Source organism: Micropterus salmoides, unplaced genomic scaffold (genome assembly GCF_014851395.1).
Source record: "Micropterus salmoides isolate LMB-PRFRI ecotype aquatic unplaced genomic scaffold, ASM1485139v1 Ms_hic_scaffold_4015, whole genome shotgun sequence".
Classification (NCBI taxonomy): domain Eukaryota; kingdom Metazoa; phylum Chordata; class Actinopteri; order Centrarchiformes; family Centrarchidae; genus Micropterus; species Micropterus salmoides.
In genome coordinates this window covers 633-23,261 of record NW_024043391.1, presented here as the reverse complement: position 1 = coordinate 23,261, position 22,629 = coordinate 633, and the positions used below count along the sequence as shown (strand labels likewise).

General features: G+C 39.4%; 1 protein-coding gene and 1 long non-coding RNA gene across 2 annotated transcripts; both read left to right on the top strand.

The window, feature by feature from the left end:
• Positions 1-558: 558 nt before the first annotated feature.
• Positions 559-15,989, top strand: LOC119887120 (transferrin receptor protein 1-like). Its single transcript, XM_038698044.1, has 19 exons — positions 559-637; positions 2,047-2,098; positions 2,274-2,481; positions 3,435-3,627; positions 4,501-4,638; positions 4,774-4,858; positions 6,277-6,399; positions 6,481-6,576; positions 6,673-6,812; positions 7,605-7,774; positions 7,876-7,995; positions 10,514-10,599; positions 10,689-10,752; positions 10,839-10,906; positions 10,991-11,058; positions 11,437-11,527; positions 12,032-12,259; positions 12,449-12,598; positions 13,764-15,989. Exons 2-19 carry the CDS (start codon positions 2,066-2,068, stop codon positions 13,974-13,976), a joined length of 2,274 nt encoding a protein of 757 aa, XP_038553972.1. The 5' UTR covers positions 559-637; positions 2,047-2,065; the 3' UTR covers positions 13,977-15,989.
• A 594-nt stretch (positions 15,990-16,583) lies between these two features.
• LOC119887119 lies at positions 16,584-21,811 on the top strand. Its single transcript, XR_005441624.1, has 3 exons — positions 16,584-16,815; positions 18,280-18,384; positions 21,144-21,811. It is a non-coding gene; the product is annotated as an uncharacterized LOC119887119 (long non-coding RNA).
• The last annotated feature ends 818 nt before the right edge of the window (positions 21,812-22,629 follow it).

Genomic DNA, 22,629 nt, shown 5'->3' with positions numbered 1-22,629 from the left:
GCAGAGCCGGTGGCAGTTTTATGGGCATAAAGGTGGGTTGACCAGACCTGATTTACTTATGGAAATTGTGGTATGAGGCATGAGGTGGGGTTTCTGTGGGTTCTGGCACACACAGCTGTGGAGGGTAATGAGGAAATAGATGAGGTGGCAAAGAAGGCGGTGCAGGACGAAAGAGTAGCCTAAATGTAAATGTGGAGACAAGTAAACGGTAAAGATGTATTAGTTCACTGCAGAAAGTACTCTCGTGAAAGAAGGAAATTATTCAGAGACTTTGTGAGCAGCTGGAGAAACTATATTCAACCTACGCACTCTACTTAATTTGGACAGTTGGAACAAAATGAAGAAACTGATGGAGCACCTACATAAAACTGGATTACACAAAATGATCTGAAGAAGATCTGAATAACGAATATCGAGCAGTGGAGGGCAGCAAAAGATGCGTCTAGTCTGCCGAATAAAAGAAGAAGAGCGCTTCTCTGACTGGCCTACGTGCTCCCCTGTGACTGGCCTACGTGCTCCCGTGTGACTGGCCTACGTGCTCCCGTGTGACTGGCCTACGTAAGTCATTGCGAGATTACGTAGGCAGAAGTACAGGAAGAACCTTTACGCAGATGGTGCGAAGCTGAGCGGCAAGAAGGTGAGAATCCTGACATTGACATATCTTTTTATTAGTTTACAGCTTACATTATCAGCTATCTTTTGAGCAGCATTGCCTTTTACGTAATGTTTCGCTCAACTGAAAAGACACGGAGGACACGAAGCACGTGCTGCTGCTAACTAGCTTATTTAGAAATGATGCTGCTAATGGCCCCTGCAAGCTGTTTTTATTTATTAATTTATATAAAAACACGTAACGTTAGCTCGTAAGATGATGAGTGAGAAGATTTGCTTTATATTACTTCATCACCAGGATTTGATTTGGCCAGTTAATCGTGTCAATGACCGAAAGTTAATTTAATTATTATGATAATGGTTCAATCATTTTAGTCATGTTTCATTCATGTGCTAGATTCAGGTTTTATATTAACGTTATAGTAAGCTGAATATTTTGGGGGGTTGATCAAGGAAATTGTGACAAGAAGGAAAATAACTGGCCGATTAAAAGGTATTAATGAACATATTTCTTTTTGTTGTGCGTAAGACATGTGCTGTGTGGGACATTTCACAGTTTTACAGTCCATTATTTGATCACTCTATTGGCAAAAATGTATTTGTATTGATTCATGATGAATTTGATGCTCGCTCATAAGATGTTCATCAGTCAAAATGTGAATTTTCTTTAATATCTTCGGTTTTAGGCTGATGGGACAAATCAAGACGACCTTGCTTTGGGAAATTGTGATGGGCATCTATGAGGGGGAAACTGAAACTTAGACCCTAGCCATGTTTTTTTAATGAGTAAATGATTGGATGAAAATCTGAATACGTTTTCTGTCTTGAGGAAGAATGATTAAGTATTTCCTGCTTCAGCTCAGTTATGAGGAAATGTTTGATTAACTGGTAGATTTACGCCTCTACAAGGAAGAAGATTTATCTGAAAGGATGTTGGGAGGGGTGGAGGCTTGACATTTTTATAAATGAAACAAAGATGTGTTAAAACCGAAGTCTACCTAAAGGTCGCATTTCCAGGTGTGTGAGTGTGTAGTGAAGGTCTTCTTGAATGCCTTTTGAGACATTTGATAGTTGGCGTTAGATGGGAACACTTAATCATTATGAAAATAGCATTCATCATTGATTAAATGTCTTTTTGAATATGAATCATTTGGTCTAAAAAGTGTCCAGAATAATGATTCATATCGCTCATGATATACAAACACATTATACTGTATATAAAAATATGTTGTTTAGGTTTCTCCCTCAGTGAATAAAGGTCAGCCTGTTTACCGAGAAATCTCTCTCCACCCTGCAGGCAAACAGCAACCCTTAACGGTCAGCTGAATAGCAACTTTGTTAGAAACCATGTACCCCCCCCCCCCCCTCCATTTGCTTTCCTTAATTGCCTCTTACAACCTCGTCTCTCCTCTGTCTTCCACTTTCTGTCTCTAGAATTACAACAGCAGCAACAATGGATCGAGTGAGGTCTGCATTTAACAGCATGGTGAGTATTTCTTAGATTTAGTGTTTGATGTTTTACACTGTGTTTTACTCGTTTTTTTATTATTTTTGCATCTAGAGTGAATTGATTTAACCGGTCCTCCCATGCAGCTGTGGAACCGGGAACACATTGCTCTCACAGTTTGTATTCTTAGCTCACCCGGTCTTGCTCCCTCTAGATTAAAAGAGAGCGGTACAGCAGGTTCACGCTGCAGCCAGCGGTGGACGGAGAAAGACACGTTGAGGTCAAACTGTCTGATGATGCCACAGATGACGCCACAGAGGCCGAGGCAGGGGGCTCTCCGAGCTTCAGGCCAGCACCTCTGCATCAAAACCGCCGTACCATTTGCTACCTGGCCCTGGGAACTCTGCTGATTTTTCTTACAGGTATGCCATATAATCATTTTAATCTGTTAAGTCTGAATTTCTGTCAGCATGTTCCTTTTTAAAATTTGTTTTCTAAATGATATTAGGACTGAAACTAACGATTAATATATCAACTAATCAATTAAGTCTATTATTAATGTCAGAAAGTAGTGAAAAATGCCCATCAGACTTTCTCCAAGGTCATGTCGCTGTCTTTCAATCTCTTGTTTAGGGAAAAAAAACAAATGTGAAACAAAAAAGAGAAGAAAATCAGCACTATGTCCAAAGCTTAATAATTCTTTGCACACATGGATGATGTGAACTGTTGAGCTGTTGTTCTTCTGCTCTCATACTTTATTCTGTTTACATTGTACCACTATGATTTCGCAACCATTTATTGCAAAATCTGACATGCCGCAGATTGATATCACACAGTCAACTAGGGCTGAATGAAATTTAAAAAAAACATAAATCATATTGTGAATTTTGAGTCAGGACTTAAGTGGGAATTAATAACTAACTTTTGCAGAAAAGAATATTAAAATTATGATGATGTGATTTTTGTTTTGTGGTGGTCCGTACGAAGCAAGCATGTTCCCTCACATCTGGAGAATATGATTTCTTTGGCTATTGCACTTGGCCATATTGCAATTTCGATAGTATTTGAATTAATTGTGTAGCCCAAATTATGACCAAGATTAAATTGGACCCATCTTGCAATAAACCTTCACAATCGTTGTTGCGCAGTCTGAAGGTGCCTTAAAGCAGACCTGTCCCAGACCTAAATGATTCAGCACTTTATAAACCAACAGTAGAATTTTAAAATCAATTCTTTCGCACACAGGAAACCATTGCACAGGTCTGAACTTGAGTGATCCACTTTCATAGTCTTTGTGAGTTTACCTGTAGAGTTAGAAAGCTGCTTGCCAACTTTTTTTAAAAAGCAGTTCTGGTGTCTGTGTACTGTTCTCCAGGCTACCTGATCGGCTACATCAGCAAACCCGGCGTGGAGCAGAAGAACTGTGGCACAGAGCTGGGCGGGGAAAATAGCCTGATAATGACGCCATCCGTTGTTGCACCAAATGCTCAAGTTCAGCTGGAGTGGAAGGACATCACCCAACTCCTCACGCAGAAACTCACCAGCCAGGCCTTTGACAAAACTCTGAGGTACGCTCATCCCATGCGCACTCTTAAACCACACTGGGGTGTATGTCGTCCTACAGAAGAGAACACACCGGACCATAAAAACGCCCAACGATCAAACAAACCCACTGCCAGTTCATTAATAAGTAAATAATCCCAGTTAATAAGAATAAGAGTGATTTTTACCAGCCAGGTACAGTTTTATAGCCTCCAGCTTCCTGTGAAAAAGGAAATGAGTAATAAATATAAATTAACTGGATGAGAACATTTTGTTTTTGAGTATTACACAGCTGAGAGTCAGAGACTACAAACAAGACAGGGGAAGGTTAAAGTGAGTGTGATTATATAAGGGATAATACCCATCAGCGTTATAACAAAACCGAAGACAAGTCTATGTTATTCTGTTTAACATGTTTAATCGTTTATTAAATGCATCCTGGATATAAACTAAACTAAAACGTAATTGCAGTTAAAATTAGCCTATAAAAAATAAAAAGGTTAACAAATTTCTTTACTGTTAAAACTAAACATACTAACAGACTCAAACATGACATGCTCTCTCTCCTGCTGACAGCCATTTCATAAAAAACTTTACACAGAGCAGCAGATACAAGTCCCTCTATCCTGATTGACAGGTTGCCATGGTAGCAACATGTCAAGACATGCTGTGTGTTTAAGAAGACTTGAAACTAGCGACTGAGACCGTAAAGTCATTATGAAAGTGTTTACTGGGCCATCAAGCCCTGATCTATTTACTGCACACTAGTTTAAGGTGTTAGCTTTTTCTTATAATAAGTTTATAACACCTTTTCATCTTAGTCTCATGAAAACCCTGTTATTTAATTTTTTTTATCACCAAGCAGTCAGCAAACTGAACTAAAATGTGTTTCTCCGCAGTGACTTTGATGTGCTCAGACGTTTGGCAGGAAGTGAGGAAGATTTGAGTCTGGCAAACCGCATCTTTGATGAATTCAAGAAAATGGAGATGGATCCCTGGACTGACAGCCACTACGTTCAGCTGCAGCAGCCAGACAGGTTGATTTTCTTTGACCATACTTAAAAATGTCGCTGTAGTTCAATGTGAAATGGGGCACTGTGACATGCAACATATCCTACAAAATAAAACCAAATTAATGATACCGTGACCAGCTTTTGTTTTCTTTTTGGCAGCAATAGGCCAAACCGTGTCCTCTTTGGTTCTGATGTCTTCAAGCCTACGGGATATCTGGCCTACAGTGCTCCTGGGACAGTTGAGGCAAGTTGATACTTAGTTCTTTGATTATTTCATTTGAAATCGTTTTAAATTTTTCTGTTTTAAAAAAAATATTGATTTTGATATTTTATGTGTCCGATTAGTGTAGCTTTGTGTGTTACACTTGATAAACCTGCAGCAGATACAATTTGGTGAAATTAAATGAGCTTGAACACCAACATAAGTGGGGTTTTTGTTAGTTCACTTTGTAACTCACTAGCAACAGGAACGGGAATGCTTTCCTGATAATCCTTTGTTTTTTAAGATTTCTTCAGTATCAAATTAATTCAGTGATAGTTGTCAGTACATCAAATGGTAGTAAGCATGAACTGTTATGAGTTAATTCTGCGAGCTGTATATTAACAAATCATACATTAAAAGGTTCGGTTAATTGTCATTCAGCCCCTCTACACTGTTTCGACCTGACCTTTTATTTTCATCGTGAGATGGGAGAATTTAGAAAGTTGCGCGACGCTGCAGAGAGCCTCCAGTTGCAGTAACACATGCATTATGCGTAAAATAGACTATATAATCAGACTTCATCCAGCCAGAGAAACGACCACTGACCGTCGCTGGAGTGTCCAGGGCCAGGGAGAGGAGGTCGCGGAAGGGACCTACCGAGCTGCGGACGGTCGGTAATCGTTCCCTCTGGCTGGACGAAGCCCCACACTCCTGATTTACGCATAATGCATGATGATACAGAAAAATAGAAATGAATGGCAAAAATAGCATATTGTCAATATTTTAGAAACCCTCCTAAATATCACAAATCATGTTTTCAGGGAATTTTACGTCTTATTAAGAGGAGTAAAGCTCACCCTGGTTCCCGCATAGTTCGCACCCTGGCCATAGCCTCGACAAAAAAAAACTTGATAAACACATTTGGGAATTTTCTTTGATCGCTCAGGGAACCAGCTGCTTCAGATAAGCCCTAAACAAAATGCTACCTGGATGTTGACAAACTTAAATCAGTAGCTGACTTGGCCCGCTGGCAAAGCAACACGCCTCAGTGAGGAATTGTGAGTTCAAAGCCAGCTTGACACGATCTTGCTAAAAATTTAACTTGAATTTCTTTTTCTAGCGGCAGACAGTGGTGTTTATATAACACATACTCACTGATCCTGGGGAAAAAAAAAAACTACGTTCTTATTTTTTATGGTAAAACATACTATAGGTATTAGGTACCAGATAGTTTAAAACGGAAAAACAAAAATGTCTGTTTTTTTTTTTTTGTTCTTCGTTTTCCATTTTTCTGTTTTGGTTTTAAAATAACTTAACAAAATATTCAAAGAACAAACCATTTGCTGATTTTTCAATGAAAATCTGTTTTTTGTTTAAACATACTTGTCAGATGTTCTTATAAAAGTCTATAAGGCCACAAAAATGTTACTTTTAGCTTTCTGGTGTGTTTGTGTTTGTAGGGGAAGCTGGTGTATGGCAACTATGGTCGTCAGGAGGATCTGGAGGTTCTGCAGAAGAAGAACGTTGAGCTGAAAGGGTGTGTGTTGCTGCTGCGAGCTGGAAAGATCAGTTTTGCGGAACAGGTATTTGCTGATTTTACGCCTTCACACTCCTCCTTTGTTCTCCAGAAACGTAACTAAAAGCCTGTCTTCATGTTTCTACAGGTGGATAACGCTGCCACAAAGGGGGCGTCTGCTGTTCTGATCTACCCTGACAGGAAAGATTACCCATATCTTGCGGGCACAGCACTCTACGGGCATGTAAGTGTGCACACATAGCTGTTTGACATCCATTGGTACAGCATGCTGTTATGTCTTGATTTTGTGAGTGAGTATGAGTGTGTGTCTCCTATTCAGGTCCATCTGGGTTCAGGCGACCCCTACACCCCTGGATTCCCCTCCTTCAACAGCACCCAGTTCCCCCCAACTCAGTCGTCTGGCCTCCCCAAAATCCCAGCCCAGACAATCACCGCCAACATAGCTTCAGCTCTTCTACAGTAAGAACACACACACACACACACACACACACACACACACACACACACACCCTTTGTCAGATCTTCTGGTTACTTGGATGACATATCTGGGGTGGTGATGGTGCAGTGGAAAAGACACATGCTTTTGGTCTGGAAGACTTGGGTTCAATTCGCACTGTGACACGTCCACCAATGTGTCCCTGAGCAAGACACTTAACCCCTAGTTGCTCCAGAGGTGTGTGACCTCTGACATATATAGCAATTGTTAGTCGCTTTGGATAACGGCGTCAGCTAAATGACTAATGTTGTTGTTATTACCGTCTACTCAGCAGAAAAAAATATGTATATCCTGTCAGTGGTGTTTATAAAACATATATTCTCACTGATCATGAAAAAAAACAACATTCTTATTTTTTATGGTAAAACATGCTATAGGTATCAGGTACCAGATAGTGGATTTTTAGTTAGTTGGATTATTTTTTACCAATATTTTTTGTAATGTTTATTTATTTGGAGTTTTTAGGAAGGTTCTAGGAAATATTTGTATTTCTGTTGTTATTGATATCTTGATATAAATAAAGACTTCTCTCCATGTCACCACCCGTAGGATCATGTGCTGTATGTATCTTCATACATGTGTTTTGGAAGGGTTTTCCTTCATGATATGTTTTGCTCCAAATATTTGACTTTACTATCAAACGTTGTCATTCTGTCAGTAAATTTGCTAAATTGCCTGAAAAAGTTGGAAACTGGAAAGCTTTCCAAAGCGGTAAATTCACCTGTTCCTCGCCTGCCTCTCTCTGTCCTCTCTAGGAAAATCGGTGGCCCTGAATCAGATGAAAGCAGCGGTTTTAAAGGCGGCTTTGAGTCGCTGGCTTACAGTCTGGGAGGCAGCAAGAACATCACTGTCGAGGTGAACAACGTGCTGGTCAACAGGAAGATCCCCAATGTGTTTGGAGTCATCAAAGGATTCATTGACCCTGGTAGAACTAAACTCCCTCCCTCCACAGTGTGATTTATTTTTTTTCCTTTATCGTGTATCTAAGTGTTTGTGGTGCTTTGGTGTCTGTATGTGAATCTGCAGATCGCTACGTTGTACTGGGAGCTCAGAGAGACGCCTGGGGTAGTGGTTTTGCCAGAGCCACTGTCGGCACCTCTGTACTCGTAGAGCTGGCTAAGGCTGTTCATGAGATGGTGGAGAAAGGTAAGACATATAATACTTTGCATACTGTACACAATACACAAGGGATTAGCAGTGATTAAAAAGGACATGACACCATGTTTGAAGAGTGGCAACTCAAAGGCGTCTCTGTTTTTGACTTTCTGATCTTTATTGTATGATTTCTGTGTAGTGTCAATGTTCAAAGGTATTTCTTTCATTAAATACACTACTTCTCTCCTGCACTGTTAGTTTGTAGCAACTGTCTAATGTAGTGTTTCTCAACGGGGGTGTTACCGCTCCCCAGGGGGCATTCAGAAGATGATGGGGGCGCTGGAAGCAGCATTTTGGAAAGGGCGGCGCTGAGCTGCTTTTGGGGGGCGTTTGTTGAGATGAAAGTTTTAAAGTGAGTTTACACCAAAGATTCACAACAATACGAGTTTAAACTGCTTGCAAAAAACTGTGGTCTGCAACATTAAAACCTGCCAGTTTACTCCACTGCGAGACTGTGTGAATCGTAACTACTCTTCTATTCAGTGTTTCCGTCATCTTCATGTGGCAGCTGTGAAATTTCAGCCACATGCTGTGTAAACTCTGGAAAATTGACACTCTTTTTTTTATTATTGCCATGGAAAAATATCTTTCTCTTAAGCTTTAATTTCTCTGATGAATATGCCGTGAACGCCTTTCTATCGCCGTGTTTACACACTCACAAGGGGAATATTCTGCTGTCGGACTTCCCCTGAAAGCAACTTAGCATCCAGCACCTGATGTGACACCAGCGAGTGCCGTGACATTAATCAAGTGGACCCACCTCTCGCTGTGAATAGCATTGAGTTTGTGTCCAAGCGGTAACTTGACATGTAGAGTTTCAATTAAAGAAAGGTAACGTTAAAACTGAGGAGTTATTTACTGCACTTTATCCGAGCTGCTGAAGTTAACATGTGGATTTGTGGTGAGATCGCTACCTGATCACAGTGCTGCTTAGGCTACCTGTCAACCGTTTACCGTTCAATCCCGCAGTTATCCCATTTAAATACATGAAAAACGTGTTAAAACAGAGGAGCTAGCTCCAGGAGTTGAAATTAATTAATTTATCATTGAGGAGAAAAGGTGCCACAATCGCATTGAAAGAGGTTACTTCCCCAAACAACAGACACAAAGAGGAGGGAAGACTAACTTGTGTGTGTTGACTCAGCAGGGATGATTTTAAGTAAGTTGATCTACAGGAGAAACAAAGCAATAAAGAATACCTGAGAGCCTTACTGCATTATATTCTGATATATTTAGAATTTTCACCTTCCATCTGAATTTTGTGTTTCCCTTTTATATAAATAAAAGCATTTCCACCTTAAATTTGTGCAGAAATTTTTTGCAGAATGCGGGAAATTAAGTCTTTTATGGGGGAGGACCCCAGACATTAAGTGCACCATCCAAGAAAACAGTCTGTGTTTACCAAAAGTTTCTGAGAGGAACATTCACTTATTAATTAAATATAACTACTATTGATGTGACTTTTTTGCAGTCGTTAAATTAAGTGTGAACAGGTGAACTCAATCAGGTCAATGAGGAGGAATGAAAGGTGAAAGCGGGAGACAAATAATGATGAGAAAGGAAAGGAAGTAAGGTAACGGGAGTGAGGTCTGTGAAAGGAAGTGAATATAAATAGAGATAAATTGGGGGTGTTTACTACACTAAGGATTGGCTCATGAGCCTGAATAATAAAATTGAACCGTTTTCTCCTATAACAATCTTGTAGTGTGATTTTTATTTAGTACTATTAGTGAGAGGCTTGCTTTTAAGCAAGATTTATGTTTGAGCCAATGTGTAAACGGGAGTCCTGCTGTAGATTGTGATATATATTACCACTACTTCACTAGATAAAAGTATCAGGCTGTGTTTAATTTATAGTCCCCGTAGTAACACAATGGTGGAAAAGTCCAGTTTGTTTCATAACTTTGTTCCAGACTGTTCCATGCAATGACTAGAATTATGTTGTCTGTCTTAACGTCAGGTATCCAAATGAACATGAAAGGTTTTTCTTTCTCCCCTCTTAATACGCTTCCAGTGTAAGTGAAGGGGACAAAGAAATACAGGACATTACAAAGGCTTTTGAAATTTGAGGCTTCAGCAGCCTCATTCAGTCACATCATGTGGAGAGCTTAAAAATTACATAGTTATTTGTACAAAATTCCCTCTTTTTGTCACTTTCCCTCCACTGCAGCTGAGTGCAGAAACACTGTCAAGAGAAACAAAAGAGGGTTTTATAATGAAAAGTCACTTAGGAAGATTTCCACTTTATTTCCACAAGTCAATCTGCCATCACTTAATGCTGGAAGCATGTTGGAAAAATGGTTTTTAATAGTAAATATTAAGGAGGGATGATCCCAGGAAGCAAAGACAGACTTGAACATATCCTTTTACTATAGCAGTCAGATGTTTGCGTCGCTGAAGAGGAGAAGACTACATACGGAGTATCTTTTTTTTCAACTTGCCGTTTCAGTGTGTGTGTAGGTTTAGCAGTCTCTTTTTCTTTATGATCAATGTTGTTCTGTTTTTCCAGATGGGTTCAGGCCCAGAAGAAGCCTGGTGTTTGCAAGCTGGAGTGCCGGAGAGTATGGAAGTGTTGGCGCCACTGAGTGGTTGGAGGTAAGAATTAAATATCTCTGATCTAAATGTAAAAAAAAACAAAGGTTAATCGCTGCTCTGTTCTTTAATATGTCTGTGTTTGTTCTTAGAGTTTTATATCCTCAGTTGACAAACGTGTTGTCACCTACATAAGCCTGGATGGAGTGGTCATGGGTAAGTACAGGACACACCTGCAGCATATCGCTACACTCAAATGCTTTTCAGTGGTTGTCAGTTGACTGAGTTTATCTACTCACAAGGTAATGGGAGCTTTATGGCCTCAGCAAGTCCGCTGTTGTACAGCCTCCTCGAGAAGACGATGAAAGCGGTAACAGCACTAGAACCCACTTGCTAATGACGCAGCTCTATAGGAATCAGTAGAGTTTGTATTAACTTTGCCTCGTCCACACAGGTGAAGGTTCCTCTTGGTTCTGGCACTGTGTACGACCTGGTGGGGGAAAGTAAATGGGAGACCAATGCGTAAGTAGATAACCATTACGTGTTGCGTGGTCTTTAGAAATGAAAGTTATGGAAGCAATACAGTTTGTTTTTTTTTGTTTTGTTTTTTTTATTTAATAACAAAAAAATTTATTCTCAAATGTGCCGTTTGTCTAAACACAGGCAGCTTGACAAGAGCTTTGCCTGAAGAAAATGCAGCCTAAAATTGGCACATTTGATTTAAATCAGCAATGTGATGTAAGAGTAAGTAAACAAATGTGAACAGGCCGTTGCCAGTCTTTGGGTCAAGTTTCATTAAGTTTAAAAAAAGAAAACATGCGGTTTGATACCCAGTCCTACAGCCAGTTCTTTTTGTTGCTACTATCCATGTACAATAACTTTACATTACTATGTGTGCAGACTGAGGCCGATGTCAATGGACGACCCTGCCTATCCCTTCCTCGCCTTCTCTGGAATTCCATCCATCTCTTTCCACTTCACCTCTCCCAAAGTGAGTCTTGCTGGAAAAACAAACAGCGGAAATTTACTCTTCTATTTTTTTAAATGTAAAAATCAGCGTTAATGGCTTTAATCAGGGGTTTTCAAAGTGTGAGGCAGGCCTCCCAAGAGGGGCTCCAAACAGTTTCAGGGGAGGCTCAGTGAATGGAAGTGAAACATTATTACATTACCTATTGCATTAGTTATCAAAAGGAGATCACATAGAATAGCCGACATGTGTGAGAGTTCAGAGATACAGTAGTTTTTGGGAACTGTTTTCCCCCCATCACAGTCAGAAACTAATAAATGCCTTAGGACAGACCTTTCTTTTTTTTAAAACTATTTGGTGTAGTCAGAAGTTATTTCAATCTAGGAAATGAGTGAAACTTACCACGTAAACTAAAGATGTGGGGGCCGCTGTTTCCCAGGCTTTGTCTGAGGGGAGGCCCGCAGTCTAAGACATTGCAAAGCCCTGGCATAAATGAAGAACAATGTCCTATCTTGTTCCCCTTTTAAGATTGAGGCCTACCCTTACTATGGCACAGACCTGGACAACAAGAACAATCTCAATTTCCAAACCAACCGTCGCACCAGTGAAATGGCAGCGGTGGCGGCGCAGTTTGCTGGCCAGATGGCTCTGCGGCTGGTCCACGACCACCGGCTCAGCCTGGATGTGAGCCGATACAGCAGCGTCCTCGCCAAGGGTGTGGCCAAGGTCTACAGACACATCAACCAACTCTCACAGGTCGGTCTCTCTTTCTGTCAGACATTTTTTATGCTCTAATAATTCCTTCCATCTGAATCAGAATCGGTGTTCCAGGTTACAAGCGCTATAGTGCGTGTGCTTGATTGTTTATATTGTTTTATGAATTATGTTTTTGACTGAATACGTCTGTTCTCAGAAAGGTGTATATGTTGAATTTTTGTTCTGCAGTCTGGTCAGCTGAAGGAAGTGAATCCCAGCTGGCTAAACCGAGCACGCGGCTCGTTCCAGCGAGCTGCTTCCAGCATCAACGAAGCCTTCGACAAGACTGACTTGGATGACAAGGAGGCCTGTCGCATCCTCAACGACAGGATCATGAGTGTAAGATGCTCTACTGTGATTACTCTGCTGTGTAGCCACATTTGTATTAAAATGTTGTTAATGAAATTCAGTTCTTAAAAAACAGGGTTGAATTTTTAACCGTTACAATAATATTAACTATCAAGGTTAAACAAGGAGGAGCAGGAATGTACTGGGACTGAAAGTCAGCCCGGGACTTTGAAATGGAGGAGCCATTGATGCGAACGCTCTTTGAGAAAGATTATTTGCAGTTACTTTAATACTAATAGTGTTTCTGTGGTTTAAAGTGAATCAGATTAGGCTGAAGACCTTCAAGAAACTTTAGGATGACACGTGCCTCCTCAGTTTGTATAAGCAAGTCACCACTGCACTAAACAAGACCAGGTCAGGCAAGTGTGTGTGTGTGTGTGTGTGTGTGTGTGTGTACTTTTTCCTGCGACTGTAAAAAAAAATTAAAACATATCAATGGTGGAACGCTTTTACTTTGAGGAATATAAACACGTTTTTCTACAGAATCCTTTTTTGATGAACACAATTGGCAAAATGTACAATTTTAAATCAGAAGTCTGGTCAAAGAATAAATAAAAAAAGTACAAATCTGAGCATTTGTGGTAGTGCAACGGTAGTGCCAGGCAGAGTACACCCCGTTGCGTACTCTGCCTGGAGCAAATAACCATATATGGAAAACCGGCTTTGAATGAAGTCATACCCAGCCTTTAGTAGAAAGAAATGTTGAAACCTGAGCATTCAGAGCAGGGAGAAATCTGAGGTTTTGGCTCACAGGGATTTCTTTTAAATACTCCTACCTCTTTATTTGACGATTTGGCCACGTTAACATGAACAGTGGACATTTTAACATTATAGACATCCCAGAAAATATGGAAAAGCATAATAAATCCCCTTTAAACATTTTTTACTTAATGTATGAACCTGAGAGTGCACAGTAAAAATGTAGTGTGGTGATACTGTAAGTTGGGATTTAGAAGGACTCAATGATTTGTTGGATTAAGAATCAGAGCTCTTTTACTGTCTCTCTAATATGCCAGAGCTGTTGCATTAGCTAGACCGGTACTGTAATAACACTGCAACATCTTGAAGCTACTTTTAATGTCTTGGCACATTTAAACATCTTAACACCTCACCGATGTATTATGGTCTTTTTTTAAATTTATTTTTATAATTCTAGGTTGAGCACACCCTCCTCTCTCCTTATGTGTCCCCCATCGAGAACCCCTTCCGTCACCTCCTGCTGGGCCGGGGCTCCCACACTTTGGCATCCATCGTGGAGACCGCCGACGTGAATAAGTTCCGCACCCGACTGGCCCTGGCCACCTGGACCCTGGAGGGATGTGCCAACGCCATGGTGGGCAACATTTGGGAAATCGACAACGAAATCTAAAGAAAATGGACGGGGAGTTGTTTGGCGTTGGTGTGTGTGTGAAATTAAATATGAGGTAGAGCCGAGATAGGAGCTCCAATAATCAGCACTTAAGCACAAGCTATCAATCACCGGCCTAGGTCTCGCCCTTTAAGAACAGGCTTATTATCAGTTTTTGGGGGGTCTCGATCCCACTAAGATCAGGAGGAGGTAGAAAATATAAAACACATTCTCAAAAAATGTGAACCAAGTACTTGAAGAAATGAAACATGACAAATCTGCCTCCTCTCCAACACCTCGGACCAGTCAAAGCCTTAGCTGCGACCTATTGCCATCCAAACACTGAGAAACCTTATTTATACTTAAGTTTATTTATCAGTGGCAGTGTCCACTATAAATGTATTGTTTGTCTTTTTATACGACGTTATCGGAAGCAGTGCCTTCCATAATTATGACGGTTATACTGTCTAATCCTCTGGCAGCATCTGCTACAGAAAATGACTCCTCAACTGTTGCTTACAAAATGGAGCCCCTGATGAAGTTAAGATTTGAATTTTGAATGACCTTCATTTCTTCCTTTTGTGTGGATCCCAGTTAAAATGGTAATTTGTGTTTAAAAAAAAAAAAAAAGTGACGTGAAGTGGCGCTTCCGTTGATCATTGAAATGGTTAATTAAAAAGCATTAAAAGGGAGAAATGAAGGGTAGAAAATAGTTTTTCTTGGAAATGTGTGTTAGTATTTACATTTATCTGTCAAAAACTACACTAAGAACAAACATTAAACTGAAACTGTCTTGATATTATGAAATTTATATTAATATACCAACAAGCCCAGAGATAAACTGTGTTTGATTGGATTTAATCTGCGATTGATGGCAGGATGAAAAAAAAAACAAAGCCACCAAGAAACCATAAACAAACCTTATCAAATTCCATTTTTAGTGCAACAACTCTGATTTGTTCAGTAATTTGCAAGAAAGCCATTTATGTTGCACAGTCTACTTTGGAGCAGTTAATAACATGATCGAGTTATCGGGAGCAGTGTCTTCCATAATTAAAACCCATTATCGGGAGCAGTGTCTTCCATAATGACAAGCAGTAATGGTAGTTTTTACCTACCCGTATGTATATATGTGTGTGTGTGTGTGTGTGTGTTTTTACGTAGTGTGTATTTATCGAGGGCAGTGTCTCTCATATTTCACTTAAAGGGTGGAACAACTTATCGGGGACAGTGTTTCCCAGAGTTTTATACTTGACATATTTGCGTTATTTTGTTTTTTTTTTTGTCTTTTATTTTTGGATTACGTGTGTGCGTGTAGGCACAGTTCTCCTGTGTATTTGTGCTTTGGACTTTTTTCTTGTGTTTCTTTGTGTTAGTGACTTTATAAACACCACGGATTCTGTTCCTATGTATGAATTCATTGCACAAGCCACCACTCTGTCTGCATGTGTTTCAGTCACGTGTTTCCTCTTCACTGCATGTTGCTGTGTTGCTTTACTGAGGCGTAGCTCAACAGATTTGGATCATATCAAATGTTCAAATTCAACCATATATTTTTTTTCTTTAATACATACACTGATAGATAATTTTTTTTGTTTGACCATTTTCTTACCATTAAAGTTAGTCCTTCATTTTCCCAGAAGGTATCAGTCCTCTGAACATAAAGCAGCAGAAAAAAACCACAGACACAATAACAATACAATTGAAGCCATAATATGAACACTTTTTCATAATTCAGATTATTACATGTTTGAACACATTGGTTTGTTTCCACATGTCTGTTCTGTTGAGCTTCGTACAGTTTTTTCTTTCCCATATCTGTCACAAGAATTAAAAGTAAGGTTGCTTAATAGGTTGGTTGGGAAATGGATTTTTTCGCTCACTGTCTAACTAAAATACTGAATGCTATGTTGAAATACTGTTTCAAAACCTGGTCAGTAAGATGTTTGCACTTGAAAAGTTCTTGGAAGTTTTGTTTCTGTGACCTTCATGTTCAGCTGAAAAGTGTAATAAACCCTTTTGGGCATATAGCAACCTGTGATGTCTGATCTTATCTTATCTCATGCTTCTTGGGCCGCAGCATTAAGAAGGCAGATGTAGTTTTGAAAATGTTTATATTGTCAAATATGGCTCATTTAAGGCCACCAGAAAGACTGAAAATGCATAAAGGGTTAAACTATAGCCACTAATATGTCCCAATCAATGGAGTGTTGTGATTTTAGCACCCACACAAATTGCTAAGTTATTATTAAGGCTGTTGATTTTAAAGTTTATTCATATTAAGGTGTTTTCATTAGTAGGTAAATGTAAATTTTTAGGTTCAGAAGAGTTAAATTAAATTTCCTGTATGTTCCAAATTACCACATCCTGTTATAATAGGTTAAGGTAATGTTAAGATTTTTAATGTTACATTATTTAACAGTATTACAAATATTACGAGTATTTTGTTCATTTAATACTAATTAAATTAAATATGGCCAGACGTTGAAAATAAGCCTTTTTAATTAATTATCAGTTTAAACTTTTATTCTGAAACCTAGACCTCTAAACAGGAAGTGCAGTTATTTCGGTCATTCCGGGCCAGCAGCGTTTAACCCTTTTTGTATACAGTGCATGGTTTAACCGGAGCGTTGCGTTGCGCGTGAGGTTACGCACAGTGACGCTCCTGAATCCCTACAGGCGCGCAGAGGAGCGTCCCGGAATTAACGGAGGAGAGAGAGAGAGGAAAATAACGGATCCGCTAAATTTAACCGATTCACGGTAAACGGTGCACCTTCCCGCCGGGGTGCAACCTCTTAGAGCGGCGGACGGAGGTCGGAGGAAGGGATCGTTCTCACGCGGAGCCTTCAAGTCTTCCCAGGTCGGTATGCCGTGGGTATTTTATTCTGGCTGCTCGTTACTCCCCACAATCAAGATGCGACATGTTGCACCAAAGCAAAAATACAAAAAATGAATAAATAGAAATAAAAGATTGAACTCTTGTGCACAAGAGTGAAAGTGTTATGGTGAGATGTTTACTGACAGACAGGGAGCCTAACGTGACCGAAGCAGGTTAATCAGCTTTGGAGCGTGAGCGTGAAGCAGAGGCTGGATCAATTAAAATCTATTCTGCTCTATTCGTTACAGATGAATAGGTCTACATGTCCCTCTGTTTCTGTCTTCATTTGACATGTTTAAGTGTATTTCTGTTGAACTTAGTTTATTGTCAACATTCAACAAGGTAAAATCCCTGCAGATAAAAACTACGTGTGCACGGGTCTGTTTATTCTGTGTTTTATTTATAGTATCTTGTATATGTTTGTGTTGAGGTGCTGTAATTGTAAATCATGACTTGAGACCAGACTACATCCAAGAATTTTACAAATATTGAGTCCCATCCCCACAGCCACATTTTTATTTAGATTTTTTAAATATACAATAGTTGTAAAATGGTTTATTTATTTTATTTATTCAGTTAACTGTTGAATTAAATTGCCATTATAATCACAGTCAGATTTATTGCCAAGTAGGTTTCCACACCTTTCCACACACTGTACATGAAATGTGTTTTGGTGCATAACAATAAAAGTAAGAAAAAACAAGTACTACAGATGTCAAGAATCAAGAATTTAAAAAAGAAAAATGTGCAATTATATACAATTATATTATACAATTACAAGTCATATTGTGCATTTTATTTTTGCAACGAATAAGAAGCTTTTAGATTTAGCTTTGGGCCTCCTGCACACGCCAGGAAAGACCTTCTGGTGGGGAAATACTAAATCCTACAAGTTCTGATAGATGATATTTTATCTTCTAAACAAAAGCAAACAAAACCCCACATGGTCAAGACTTTTCAGTTCTTAATTTTTAGTCATTATTTGTGTCGGCCTAAAAGTAGTCAAATTTAAATATCTTGAGTCTACTGTATAAAATATATTGAATTCTCTGTGCATCTTCCAACAACGTGCAAGTGAATTAGGCACTACTGATGTTTCAACACTACAAAATTAGTAGATTTTGATTCTGATGACACAAAACCTTGGAAGAAAGACTGCAAATCAGCATGCTCCTTTTTTTCCTATCATATCCACTAACTGTTAGCTTTTAATTGTAGAGTGTAAACACCCAGTCGTTTGCTAAAAACCCCAAACAAATTCCATTCTTTCTTCTGTTTTGAGACAGCTGGAGCTCACGGTTGCTTTGAGTATTTGACATTTATTAATAATATTTATAATTAATTATCTCTGTCTCTCAGTTCAATTCTTCAGCAGTTCTTTCATTTCTAGATTCTGTATTTCTTTTGTGTTTTTCTGGTAGTAAATCTTTTTGTATGTGTGGGTAGATGTGGGGTGTCTCCATCCATGGCCTCCTTCAGGTGACCTCCGGTGACCTCAGTCACTCCTGACTGCAGCTTTGAACTCCTGATCCACCAGAAGACGTCTGCAGGGTGAGACCACTTAAACTGTATGACACCATTTCGGAGAGGCCCGGCTGTCTGTACTGGCCTCTACTGCACTAAGCACTCAGACTCAGATCTTTAACTTAAAGGGTAATTTCATTATGTTTAAATCTGGGTCCTGTTTTCACATATTTTTGTGTTGAAATGACAAGCAGATACAACAAGTATTGGAATCTGTGCAGTAGATGGCTTCAACCAGCAGCAGCGTTGTCAATCGGGGTAATTGTGCCCATCAAAATTACGTCCGCAAAAGTGCTTCTTTTTGCTTCTGACTGGCTCAAACTGTTAAACCAGCTGTCTGACAGCTCCCCTTTCTACTCCCCTGTCCGATTAATTAGCACTGACTATCTGATTCAACTGTAAATGCTCTTAATCAGAAGCACGCTGCTCCGAAACCTGCTGTTTCCTTGTGACTGTAATCAGAGCAGGATACCGAGAATACAAATGCACAATAAATCCCTACAGGGAAACATCAATGTATCTGTGAACACTTCTGACTAAATTTCAGGTGTCTGACGCCGAGACGAGGCAAAGTAAAACAGCTCAGTTCTCACCATCGCTACACTCTTCATGCCAGTGAGCGTAAGCTAAATTTAGCTTTCCTATGTTTAGAGCGTGAGCGCCGGCCTCGATACAACTTGTGCACGCAGAGATGAAAGCTCTGATGCACAAACGCACACACATAAACACGCATGTGAAATGTACAGGCATATAATGCACACTAATGCCAGTGCTGCTGCAGTTTGTGCACATGTTATCTGTCAAATGTTGCTAATGGTGATGGCTCAGCATCTAGAAGTAATCTTCTCATGTATTTTCTTGTTCTCAATCTGTACTATTACATTATTTGTGTTTTACCACTAGCCTTTAACCCTTGTTTCTAAATTTAATTTGAAAACAGACAAGCACCAGAGTCACATTCATATTAGTTTTTAGTGTAAGACATTTGAGCTCATAATATTTTAAATTAAGCTCACAGGATCAGGCTGATTGGATTTGTGTGTACATTTTTATCTTTGACAAGAGCTCAGTGCAAGCAGCGGTTAAGCTTTTACCAAACATACCGAACAAGAACTGAAGTAATGCTGTGATATCACTCAGATCTTCCTCATGTTACCATAATTAATATGTTTGTGAACGGACATCTTTATATATAAATATATAATGTATTACAAATGTGATTTGGTAGTCTGTGACAAGCTGTGTAAACAGAAGGAATTCATTAAGGCTATTATTCAGGATTCAGGATTCACATTTAGAGAAGAGAATACAAAGGGAGAATTATTTAGACAGTTTGACAAGCCACCAACCACGTATTGTCTTAAATCACAAAATTTTATATATTTATTAATTCACTGGTTTCTGAAACACTATTGTTTAAATGTTGTTTCAAAACATTTTCTTCACTTCAAGGTGTGTAATTTTAATGCAGAATATTAAGAACCTGTAGTAATTTATTACGTTTTTTTTTACCTATATATAGTCACATGTTTAGTCCAAAAAAAATATCTGAATCAGCTTAAAATAGCCCAACATGTGTGTTACATAATCCTAACACTTTGTAACCTCCTCTTCATATCATTAACACTCTCAGAAATATTATACTGACCTCAGTTTCATCCAGGGTAGCTATGTGAAATCATCCGGGTGGTGATGGCGCATAGATGCTTACCTTTGTTGTGGGAGGCCTGGGTTTGATTCCCTCTGTGATCCACCATTGTGTCCCGAGCAAGACCTAGTTGCTCCAGAGGCGTGCGTGTATAGCAATTGTAAGTCGCTTTGGATAAAAGCGTCAGCTAAATGAATAAATGTAAATCATTGCATAGAAGCTGAATGCTAACATGCCGGTGTTTGGCAGGTATCCTATAATGTTTACAAAATTCTCTCTCTTGGTTTAGCGTGCTAGCATGTGAACGTTTGCTATTGTAGCATGACACAAAGTGTAGCTGAAGCTGATGGTAATGATACCACTTTTGCAGGTTTTTGGTCATAAGGGCAGTGATGATGGCACTAGAGCAAAAGTCAGGGGATCTCGACTGTAATGAAATAAACATGAATGTCTGTGTCAACTTTCATGGCAATCCTTCTTAAAGTTGTTGAGGTATTATATGTTATATGTTAGCATGGCTAAATAAAGGAGTGCAAGAAATAGTTATTTTCATTATCACTTAATTTTTTATTATAAATAAATGCCCATCATGATTTCCCAGAACCCAAGAAGTCATGTTTAAATGTCTTGTTTTGTCCAAACAGCAGTATTCAGTTTTAATGCCATAAGACCATTTCTCTTGATAAATGTCTTAATCTAGGGTTGAAACTGTTATATTTATTATATAAATTGGCCTGCTGTATTTTCCAATTGTTTATTCAAAAAAAGGCTTGAGTATTGTTTTGTCTTAAGATGGCTTGTTTTGTGCACAAAACACAAACAATAATATAAAATCACACTGGAACCACTGAATGTTTCAAACTTTATTACTGAATGCAACCGTTTCTTTAAAAATGGTCCCCAAATCAGCCCAAAGCTAATTTACCACATCATATTTGCATCCTTTACAAATATATTGCTTGTTTGGGTTGATGTCAAGCGTAGCTGCTGTACCATCTGCATGTTGGCATCTATCAAATGACCTATTATTTCTCTTTGGCCTGACCATTCATCCATTTACCCATCCATCTGTCCACTTATTTGCATCTACATTTTCTCTCCTCCTTCCTCCACGATATCCCTCTCATCCTCTTGTTAGAGCTGCTGAATTATTTAACATCAGACGGTGGGCTTGGCTGCCGAGCGAGAAGGAGAGAGAGAGCTAGAGAGAACAGAGGCGGGAGGAAAAAATGATGGAGAGAGAAAGGGATGTATGGAGGTGTCCGACGCTGCAGGAAGCCGTGAGTCAGCAGGGAGAGAAAGAACCAGTGGGAGGGAAGACAGAGAGGGTTTATAGATAACTTTAGGTGATACGTCTGCGGAGAGTGGCGTCAGAAAGCCTCCAGGTGCGTTTGTGTACGTGCGTGTGCATGCGCCTATCGATTGAACAGAGAAGGTCACAGAGCCGAAAGGAGATTAGCCAAGTAGACTCAGAGACGCAGAGCTAACGCCTCCCCTGGACAGTAGCTAGACAGAAAACGGAAAGCCAATAAAAGAGAGAGAGAGAGACAGACAAGGCGAAGGACGAGAGGAGCTGCTACAGTATGGGGGAGAGCTACATGTACCAGAAACTCCCCTACACCAGAGGAGAGGAGGAGGGGGAGGATGAGGACGAAGAGGAGCGAGACGGGAGGATCAGAGAAAGTGTCGGGGGACAAATGGTAAAGTCTGAAGTTGTGGGTGGACATGCAATTCTTCTTGTCGCTCTGTAATCAGGGTGTGTGTGTTTGTTGTCAGGAATGTTTTTTTGTGATTGTGTGTGTGATTGTGTGTATGTGTGTTATGATTGTATGTATGTGTTTATGATTGTGTGTTTGTGATTGTGTGTGTTTCTGACTGTTAGTATGATGGGCTGCAACTCCAGACTATTTCACAACCTGCTTAGCTGACATCACTGCTTGTGTACTGTCTACCAGTTTAGACCAAATTTGTTTTCTTCTTAAAGGCCTTAAATTATCCAGAAATTCCCTATTTTAAAAAAGCAACATTTAGAGGAACATGAAAAAATAATAAAGATAAAAAACAACAACATTTTGTGTAGCATTAATATGTCTGTCTTTGTGAGATTCAACTTGCAACCTCTTCTTTAGATTTCGACACCCGGGTGGGAATCACTGGTTTGGTCTATAAAGTGTTAAAAGACAGAGAAATAAAGCCCATCACGATTTCCCAGGGTCCAAAGTGTCATCTTCAAATGCTTTGTTTCATCTGACCAGCAGTCCAAAACAAAACTGTTAAATTTACAGTGATATAAAACAGCACCTACTTTTCAGAGACAGTAATTTAAACAGCAAATGTTTGCCGTTATGCTTTATGTATGACCTAAATGATTTGTTTTCTGCAGATCAACTAATTGATAAGAAACTAATTGTTTCAGCACTAGTCGTTGTTTTATGTCTTACCTGTGATGATCACGTACGGAGCTGGGCCGATAAAAATATGTCACATAATTTTAGAAATACTCTCTCAGTTACATAGTTCTTACAGCAGAGAGCACTGACAAGTTTATTTTCCCCTGTCAAATGTCACGCTTAGTATACTGAACAAAATGATAAACACTTTTGCTCCCATTCATCATGAGCTGA

Bases quoted from the DNA above. Each gene is read 5' to 3' on its own strand.
- LOC119887120 (XM_038698044.1), top strand. From the start codon at position 2,066: ATGGATCGAGTGAGGTCTGCATTTAACAGCATG. The intron at 4,639-4,773 runs GTTGATTTTCTT...TCTTTTTGGCAG, and splicing joins CAGCTGCAGCAGCCAGACAG to CAATAGGCCAAACCGTGTCC. The intron at 11,059-11,436 runs GTAAGTAGATAA...CTATGTGTGCAG, and splicing joins AGTAAATGGGAGACCAATGC to ACTGAGGCCGATGTCAATGG.